The 10,830-nt window shown below is 39.5% G+C and overlaps 1 protein-coding gene across 1 annotated transcript; it reads left to right on the top strand.

The window, feature by feature from the left end:
• Positions 1 to 843: 843 nt before the first annotated feature.
• On the top strand, positions 844 to 2,517 carry LOC306738152 (tripartite motif-containing protein 16-like; the record flags this gene model as incomplete). The annotated part of the gene is made up of 1 exon (XM_079219981.1): positions 844 to 2,517. The coding sequence occupies one exon, from the start codon at positions 844 to 846 to the stop codon at positions 2,515 to 2,517; it is 1,674 nt and encodes a 557-aa protein (XP_079076107.1).
• Between the last annotated feature and the right edge of the window lie 8,313 nt (positions 2,518 to 10,830).

Raw genomic sequence — 10,830 nt, 5'->3', positions numbered from 1 at the left:
CAGAGTACAGATTTCGTTTGGTTTCTCTCGTTGTTTCGTTTAACCTGTACTATGATGCTTTAAACCTGTCCTTGTTCCCACTCCTGAATGATTCTTCTGTGTTCAGCCTCAGCTGTGTTAGCTTAACTGTGAAACAAGGTTGTATTTATATATTTAGAAAAATATATATATAATATACAATATGTTTGTCATTGATTTTTAAATCACCTTTCATCAGAGACAATGCTGTTTATTTAGATGAAAGCACTGCTTAAATTGTGTTTTATCTTATACAATTTAGATGGTTATTTCAATGATCTTGTGATTTTATTATTTCAATTACAATTGTTTTAATAATCTTTAAATGTGTGCTGTGAAGGACAAATATTGTGTATTCTACCTAATAATGGTTTTAAAGTAGTATCAGTAATATTACAATTAATTAATTAAATAGAAACAACACTAACAAAAACAATAACACAAGTTGTAATTAGTATAATCTGTCTCTTGTATTCATTCCTTCTCTTTTTTTAGTTTTAAAAGTGTTGCATGAATAGTTTGCTATCTTCCTAGTAACAAACATTGATAATGAGACTTTGTTCAGCAGACCAGAGCGACCAATGGTGTAACGTCATTGCTCTCACCGGGCTGACCTCCTCCCCCTCCCCATCTTGCTGCTGTCCAATGAAATACAATCTTGATAACTCCTCCCTTTTCTTCTTCCTGTAAAACACAGTCAGCTCCACTCTTGAGCACATGTTTCCTTCTTTGGAGAAGAAACCTCATTCAGTGAAGATTAGTGAATGAACAGAAACAAAAAAGAGATTTTTTAATTGAACTCACAGTCTCGGCCACGAGGAGAAAATGGCACAGAAAAGAGTTCAGCTGGACCAGGACACCTTCTCTTGTTCCATCTGTCTGGATCTACTGAAGGATCCGGTGACTACTCCCTGTGGACACAGCTACTGCATGAACTGTATTAAAGCCCACTGGGATACAGAGGACGGGAAGAAATTCCACAGCTGCCCTCAGTGTAGGAAGACCTTCACACCGCGGCCTGTCCTGCTGAAAAACACCATGTTAGCAGATTTAGTGGAGCAACTGAAGAAGACTGGACTCCAAGCTGCTGCTGCTGATCACTGCTATGCTGGACCTGAATATGTGGCCTGTGATGTCTGCACTGGGAGGAGACTGAAAGCCATCAAGTCCTGTCTGGTGTGTCTGGTCTCTTACTGTGAGAAACACCTTCAGCCTCATCATGATGTACCTCCATTAAAGAAACACAAGCTGGTGGACCCGTCCAACAAGCTCCAGGAGAACATCTGCTCTCGTCACGGTGAGGTAATGCAGATTTTCTGCCGTACTGATCAGCAGTGTATCTGTTATCTCTGCTTAATGGATGAACATAAAGGCCATGACACAGTCTCAGCTGCAGCAGAAAGGACTGAGAGGCAGAGAGAGCTGGAGGGGAGTCGACTAAACATCCAGCAGAGAATCCAGAACAGAGAGGAAGACGTGAAGCTGCTCCATCAGGAGGTGGAGGCCGTCAATCTCTTTGCTGAGAAAACAGTGGAGGACAGTGAGAAGATCTTCACTGATCAGATCAGTATCATAGAGAAAAGACGCTCTGATGTGAAGCAGCAGGTCAGATCCCAGCAGAGAACTGAAGTGAGTCGAGTCAAAGAGCTTCAGGAGAAGCTGGAGCAGGAGATCACTGAGCTGAAGAGGCAAGACGCTGAGCTGCATAAGCTCTCACACACAGAGGATCTCAACCAGTTTCTACACAACTATCCCTCACTGTCACCACTCAGTGAGTCTACAGACTCATCCAGCATCAACATCCGTCCTCTGAGATACTTTGAGGACGTGACAGCGGCTGTTTCAGAAGTAGGAGATGAACTAAAGGACGTTCTGAGAAAGAAATGGAGAAACGTCTCACTGTCGGTGACTGAAGTGGACGTTTTATTGCCACAACCAGAGCCCAAGACCAGAGCTGGATTCTTAAGGTATTCACGTGAAATCACACTGGATCCAAACACAGCAAACAGACAGCTGTCATTATCTGGTGGGAACAGAAAAGCAACATTTGTGAGTCAACACCAGTCTTATTCTCGTCACACAGACAGATTCACTGATTATTTTCAGGTCCTGAGTAGAGAGAGTCTGACTGGACGTTGTTACTGGGAGGTGAAGTGGAGAGGAGCAGGAGTTTATGTAGCAGTCGCATACAAGGGAATCAGCAGAAAAGGGGACGGGGATGAATGTCTTTTTGGATTCAATAACAAATCGTGGGCATTAAGATGTCACAAACATAGTTGTAACATTTTGTACAACGATGTCCAAGGTCCCGTCTCTGGTCCTCGGTCCTCCAGAGTAGGAGTGTACCTGGATCACAGTTCAGGTATTCTGTCCTTCTACAGCGTCTCTGAAACCATGACTCTTCTCCACAGAGTCCAGACCACATTCACTCAGCCTCTCTATGCCGGACTTTTGTTTTATTCCTCTGGAGACACTGCTGAGTTGTGTAAACTGAAATAGACAGAAGTCATTTGAGGGTTAGACTGTTTGAACTCTTGAAATCATTTAGTCTCCATGTTTGTGGATGAGAGCTGATTGTTGAGGCGTTTCTTCACTGCACAGAGATCAGCTGTCAGTCAAACATTCTGGGTGCTGCTTTGACGTCTTCTCATGAGTTGTTGTGTAAATGTTTGAGTTCCTTTAGGTGGCGCTCCTTCCTGTGTCTGTTTAGCCATGGAGGCTCTCACTGCTCATGATGACGTTTGTTTACCTGAACTGACTTTTCTCTGCATGAACATTTAAAGTTCACTGAGCCCTAAAAGTCTGAATATTTGTATTGATGCTTTTATTTTGTTGTTTCTCTTCCACTGCATGTTTCTAAAGAGAGAAAGCAGCAGACCTTCATTTATCAACGATAGTTGTTCTATTTTTGTTTATTTGTGTTTTTACATCTTTTTATCTGGCAGACCTATGATGAATAAACAAACACAAACAAAGTATTTTCTTCTTGTCATCATTTCAGGGGTCACACAAAGCTGATGTACGAAATATGAGACTAATAGGAGAGTATAACTGAGTCAGTTTTCCTCCTGAAACACCACAAAGTACAGAGTTCATGTTTAGAGCAGAAGATCATTTATCAGTCAATCAACAGTAAAGATTTGTTTCTGTTAAAGAACAAAGTGCTGGCAGCAGAGACGCCAGCAATATACTTTAATTCTACAGTATTCATACTGTGAAATTACTTTACAGCCTATGACCCAAAAAGTGTAATTCAATTTATTTCTGTATTTTTTCACTCTACAGTCAAATACTGGCAGCAGAGACGTCAGGAATATACTGTAATTCTACCGTAGTCATACACTGTAACATACACTTTTTTTTTTAAATGATGAAATCCTACCTTATTTGTAAAGTTAACTGAATAGTCTTCTTGACTACATTAGTTTGAACGTTGTGCTGAGTGTCCAGAAACAAAGGGAAGGAGATACACAGAGATGTTTTCTACTTGGGATGTTTCATACAGTTTTTGAGTTCGTAGTCAAACTGTGGAAATGGTGTTTGAGAATTGGGTGGAAAGCATTTAGCTTTTCATCATGGTCATGTAAAGTTTCTACATCTGGATGTCAGGAATGAGCTGAATCCTAACACACAATAAAACAGATTGAGAAATATGAATTAAATATAAATGCAAAGACTTCCAGCTTATATGTGTTCCCTCTTACTTTTGTACCCAGAGATTGAGTGGTATCTCCCAGAGAAGAGAATGCAGAGCTGACTCAGTGGTTCCTACATATTTTCAAAAGTTTTCTTCCGTTATTGAAACATGCATTTTTGTTTGTTTGCTTTTTTTTTTTTATTTCATTAATTCATGTTCTTATTGCTGATACTGTTAAAAAAAATACAACATGTTTACTAGGTAGGTTTTAAAATATATGAACGTCAAGGCACACAATTAGAGATTAATAAAAAAACAGGGAAAATGTGAATTATAAAATCATAATATCGTTGAAATAACCATCTAAATTGTACTGAACATAAAATAAAATGTAAACAACTCTTTTATCTCACAAACAGCATTGGCACGAATGAAAAGTGATTCCTAATATTATGTAGAATTTAATGATACAAAAATATAATACAACATGTTAAATCAGGGCGGTATCGGTAGCTACCACTGAGGAAACTGAGGACATTCCCTCAATATTGTTGTGGGAGTTTAAAATAACTTTTATATTCTGAACATTCTACACATGGCAGTCCTGACGCCATCCCCCACAGACCATCAGCCCACCCTCCCCCAATTTAAATCTACCTGTTTTTTTAAGTGCGCACTGATATGGAACGCCCTAAATGTAAACAGTCTGTACAGTACTTTATGGCTGAATAAACTACACCTCGTGACTCACTCTCACCCAATCAGAATGCTTGATTTGATCTACCCGTATTATGAGTAATAAATATCCAATAACATGCTGTTTATTATGCTATAGCTCTCTAAAAGAGTTTGTTCTGCATAATGAGGGATTTTACTTTTGATCATGAATAACATTCTTCTGTCGTTTTTTCATCCATAATTTTGAATTTAGGTGTTTTATTGGTAATGTTGTGTTTTTTCATTGTGATGATGCTTCTTTTGCTTCAATAAAATCTTTCTGTTTCACAGTTCTTCATGTACTTCAGCTCACATGAAGGAAATGGGATGCAATTAGGATGCTAATTCAATTAGGATGATTCAATGCTTTCTTACTTAGCTCCTTTAGCATAGAAAACACTGGACCATCCTTTACCAAAGGAAAGGAGCTTCAGTGCTTCCTTACATAGTTTAGGGGGGTCTGAAATCTGAACAAGCACAATGTCCCCTTTAAACTCAAATCTGTAGATATATAATCTATTTGACCTCTGTTGATTTTCTGGACACCATCACATTCAAAGGGTGCCAGTTTCCATGAAACTCACACACTGGACACTAAGGTCTTCTTAAAGAGACAGACACGCTCTGCTCTAATAAACTAATGTCCATAGAAACACACACTGGACATTAAGGTCTTCTTAAAGAGACAGACACACTCTGCACAGGCTGACTGGTGGGACACTAAGAAGCTAAGGTTACGTCGATGAAGGTAGCGGAGTGTCCCCACTCAGGTGAACTGAGACCACGCTAATTCTGACAGCTACCAGACTAGTGAAGAGTGCCCTCAAGCTCATCAAGCTCTCTTGTGATTGGACAGCAGCAAAGCTGGAGAGGAGGGAGGGTGGGGGCAGCCCGGTTCAATGAAGCTACACCATTGGTCGGTCAAGTTGGAGCTCGCTCCTTATTGGCTGTTGCTATTTCAAAATTAATAGATGTGTTTCAGCTGTTTAGTCTTGAAAGCTCGAGCACAGAAAGCCTCATTTGGGATAGCAGAAATAAACTATTTGGTTGTCAGTCCAGGTTTCAGCTTTTCCTTTAGTAAATGCTGGCATCACGGAGTGAAACCTCGGTCTGGTCTGCTGAACAAAGCATCATTAAGTACACAAGCAAAGTGTGTTACTATCAAGATAACACACTATTCATGCAACACTTTTAAAACATAACATTAATTAACAGAAGAAAGCAAAGAGAATGAGTTCATAAAAGAGACAGAGGATACTAATTATAATATGAACAAAAAGTGCGCACACTATTTATGAAAAGAAAGGAGAAATGTGAATAATACAAATCATAAATCATTGAAATAACCATCTCAATTTTGCAGAAGATAAAAAAATTTAAGCAGTGCTTATATGAAGAAAAAAACAGCACTCGTGGGACAGAAGTACAAGTGTTGATTCCTGTCTGACTGCAATGAAGGAAATGTCAGAACAAACATTTACTGAACCGCCACTTGGGGGCGATAGAGTTCCACTGAAACGCCACCAATGTGGAGGAGTGGAGGAGTGACTCCTTTATTTTCTTTCTGTCTGTTCAATGACCTTCACTGAGAGGTCACGGGTCAGGATCATCTGTCTGCTGACTTTTGAATGAATATCTGGTCAATCAGACACGACAAGCTGAATTACTTTCATTACAACGCTGTGCTTCATTTACGTGACTTTCAACCACTACAGGTGACGCTAAAACCCACGTACTGGACACGTCTACGTAGGCTATCTCATTACTTTAATTTGCTCTCATCAGTTAAACAAACAGAATTAACTTCAGCATTTCGTGTCAGATTCAATGTTTTAATGAGAACAATTCTAACATTCAGGCCCCCCCACGTGGTTGAAAGGTGAACTGCAGATATAAACGTTAAATAAAAGACGAGTGAAGAAATTCTTCATGATAAATTCTCCAGTCTTTGGGAGCGTCTGGTCTCTTGTATTGCTACCGTGGCGCATAATCACGAGTTGTCATTGATTTTGGTATCAGATGCATTTTTCTTGCATCTAGTTTTGTTTCTATTTGTTTTCATTCGTTTTCATTCTAATGTTATAATATTACTTTTCCCAAATCATGAGGTAGAATTTATAATATACTATGTCATTCAAGGCACAATTTAAAGATTTTAAAATAATAAAATAGAAAATAATTATCTTGATTTTTGACAGTGATTACATCTCATGAACAATGTGCCTCATGTCATATTGATGTATTGGGCTGGAGAGGAAAACGAGAACATGGACTCGATCGTGTTGCTTAAAATGTTTCAAACAAGTTTAAATAAAATGTACAAATTCAACTTGGTGATTTCTCAAAGGCAGATTCTGCCACGACGAGTGTTTCCTCTATCCGCCATTAGTAAAATCGAAGAGAAGGTTCCAGCCACGATCCAGATGTTGCAGCTGTCCGTACCCGAGACTGTTAGGAAACCTAATTTCCAACTCTATTTATTCCCGTTCACTTTATTATTATAATTGTACTTCTTTTTCCTCCTGCATCAATATGAAAATGTTTTAACTGCAGTAAATCAAGAGTCAAGAGTTGATTAATGGGTCACTACCCTTTACTGTTAGGAGTCATGAATGTCACATCTACAGGGTCACACATAAGCTATAACAACGCTTTCTGTTCCATGAGCTTGTCATATGTTTTATTTTTAATAGAATAGCTGTAAAGTAACTTGCCAGAATTATGTTGAGTATAAAGTAGCCCCTTTATTTTACTTTCATACAATTACCATGTCGACCACGTGTTATCTAGATTTACTGACAAGCCGTTATCAACTCATTTCTCACCATTCAAAATGGAACGTGGATGCCTTTTATCTCACGGCACCACAAGAGAAAATGTGCCTTATCTGATTATAATAATTAAGCAACGAGCTGATTCATCAGATGTCATTTAGTTTATTCATGTTTGCAGCAGCCTGCGTGCTACCTCTTAGCGCACGTTTGCTTCTCATTCATGCTGTTGCACACATTCACACTGAGGAGCCGAGCAATTAAATCGCTGAGGAATCAAAGGAACTCGTGCCAGGTTTGTTCAAAGTCCGGTGAAAACTTGTTGCAGAGGGTGACGGTCATTCTGTCAGCCAATTTGACACCTTCTGGGTTTCGTTCTCTGCCTGCCGGTAGCCTTTATTTGGCCACTAACACCGTCTAGAAAGTGACAGATGATTGTTATCTACAAGAAATAGCATTAGAAACTTCTTTCAAAATGTACAATTTATGGCAGAGCTGTTCAAACGAGACACATGATTGATGCCCTCATCTTTCATGGAAATAGATGTCTGGCTTTCAAAACTATTTTCCATTCTTTACATGATAATTCATCTGGGTCCAAACAGCAGCGACATGTGGAAGAGGCTCTATTTGCCACCACATACTGGCTGCAAATCTGATTGAAGAATTATATGGAAAAAAGAGGCAAAAGATAATACATAACCTTCTGGAATTGTTTTGGTGACCCGATGTTGTATCATGAATTACAGAGCTGCACTTATAAGTAATAATATATTACTTTTGCTCCCATAGACCACAAAACACTTAAAACCTAAACTAAATTACATTCATACATGCATGGTTTCTGGTGACTAATGAAAACATAGTTATGAATATTATATTACATTTCAGCTAATAGGTTAATATCACGAAAATGCTCCACATTGGACCTTCAAGTCAGTACATTTTCCTTTTTTATGGTTATAGATGTTCCTTTTTTATCAGTTTACAATTTAAAAAAACAATTATTACATATGGAAAATATAAAATAAAATCATATATATGTACGGTAAATGCAAAATATGTATCAAGTGTCATGTAAAAGTATATAAACATAAAAAAAGGGCCAAAGTGTTCATGATGAGCTCAAAAGTTCAAAGAAACAGAAGAAAGAAATGTGACTTTGTGCAGTTTCTGTTTAAATGAAGTGGGCATTTGTTTTGACGTTCACCTTGTTGACTCAGTAATTGAGAGAGAAACAGTCAAATAAACTTATATGACGCAGGCATGTCATGTGAACCAAATCTTCCCACATGAAGGTCCAGCATTTGGCTTCGTTGCGTCCCAGCACGGCCCTTTAATCAGCTCATCAACAGCCCACACAAAGCAACGAGCTGCTGCACAGGATCGGCACTCAGCCCATTAATTGCAGAATTAGTGTCAAGTTCTCAGAATGTGCGGGTGAAGGTCAGTGACCCGTTGGCTTGATACACCACTGAAATGTTCCCTTTACATCCCTTTGAGACAGCTTGCTCCGTGTGGAAACAATAACCCTCACGACGGATACGTAGCCGGGTCGGGTTTTATATACAAAGAAGCATCTCTTGTGAAGCGTTCACCCATTGGTGGATGACATTCTCTGTTTAGACGCCTATAGCGAGTGGAACATCTGTATTACTCATGACAGGATACAGGATATCAAGAATTCCTCAAGGGCACCAAACTGTAACGGGATTGGACCTTGCCAGAGGAGCCTGCATGCAATGCATAGAAGCTCCATCTCTCCTCAATCCAAGCATCCCTGTAGTTGGGGTCACAAATATGCATTATATAGTGCAATAAAGAACAAGGTTAGCAATGCCATGTAATCGTTATCCATGTTGAGCTAATGACTGCTAATCACTTTGGGGATTGACGCTGATGTTTGTCTGTTTTCATCCAGAAAAGGGCCACGTGACGGGCGTGACAAATCGGGGAAGGATTTGTCATTTCCTTGGGCGCATGCATGCTCGTAATTGAAGACCCCTAGAGGGCTCCGCTTGTGCTCATAGAACTAGGGTTACAATATCGTAACCGTCTTACCCCGCATTCACTGTAATGTGTATATAACCCACGCGGCGGCTCCCTTCTACAACTATCTTCCGAAAAGTTACTCATTGTCCTGCAACCCGTGCCAATTTCCACTCATTACATTAATACAGTCTTAAGCATAACTTTTCCGTAAGATAACATATAATATATACGAGTACGTAGCAGACAGAGCTAGTCTGGTCCATTAATGTCATCGCTATTTTCTCACTGCATGTTTCTGCTTGTAGGAATTTTACTTAAATGGTCCAATATTTGAATGAGGGACGAAGTGAATTTTAACCGTCAACAAAGAAGATTTAACGACTCATTTATCCTTCACGACGTTCGTGAAGCTTGTTTTTATGTGCATTCACGCCATCTGTTGCTCTGGAAAAACAAGTGTCCACGATCCTTTTTTTAAAGTATTATTTTTATGTTTCGTTAAATACAAAAATTCTATGTTCACGGCAGTAAATTAGATTTAAAAATGGACCAATTTCCACTACAGCAGAGTCACAAAGGCACCTTCATAAACTTTATAGCTTCTTGTGTCTGATAGCTTCTTCTGAGCTTTTTGTCCATAGACTCTAATTTGCTGCCGGGCAACTCCGAGGGAGCGTCCACAATCAAAGGAAAGAAAAGATTATTTCATGTGTGACAGCGACAGTGAGTGGTGACGCTATCCTGAGGATGTGAGCCAAGCCCGTGTGTCACCAGAAGAGATCTTGACTCTAACACAGGCTGACACAAAGATCTAGCTGACCTCAGTGCTGTTAAAAAATGGTTTTCACATGAAAATACTGTAGTTGCATGTCTTCTTCAATACAGCATTATGTTCATTTAGTACATTTTGGTCCATTTAGAGTCAAACGGACCATAAAGCAGAATACGCTTTAGGGGCGGGGCTACAATGTGATTGACAGGTCGCTACTGTTGCACCCTTGAAACGAACTGTCCACAAAATGAAAAGAATGAGAATTGTTAAATTCTAATCCATTTTGTTGAAGAACATTTAGATTCACATGACTCAAGTTAAGAGAAACTGAAATAGTCGTTTTGTGTTTCTCTCCGTTTCAAAGTTACACCAGAAATATAAAAAAAAAAAAATCACAAATTGAAAGGCCTCCATGTCATTTGGTCCAGGTTGCAAAGACATCTTCATAGAGGACGTGTGCTCGTTTGTTGTCGAGGTGAAAGGTCAACAAAACTTTTAAAAGCCCAGTAAATGAGCTCCACCCCCATTTCTCACACACACACACACACACACACACACACACACACACACACACACACACACACACACACACACACACACACACACACACACACACACACACACATACACACACAGGCTTCCGCTCAGAGCTCCCTCAGACACAATCGCACCACATTCAAGTGACAGGTAGAGGACACTTTGGCAGGAAGGAACAAAGAGTTTTGTGGCAGTCATGAAAAGATGACTTCTGTTGCACACGGTCCCTATCAGGCCACCTGATGCATGTGTCTGTTCTTTTATTTAAATATAGTGTTCATAGTTTGAAGTTAAACATCGGTAAAGTAGTATCAGTTCAGGCACCGGTATCGTTTTAAAAGTATTGTTTTAGCACCGATATCGGGAAAAACCCAAACGATACCCAT

Source organism: Taurulus bubalis, assembly GCF_910589615.1.
Source record: "Taurulus bubalis genome assembly, chromosome: 1".
NCBI lineage: Eukaryota > Metazoa > Chordata > Actinopteri > Perciformes > Cottidae > Taurulus > Taurulus bubalis.
Note: the sequence above shows the minus strand (reverse complement) of the source record. Positions and strands in the feature narration are given on the sequence as shown.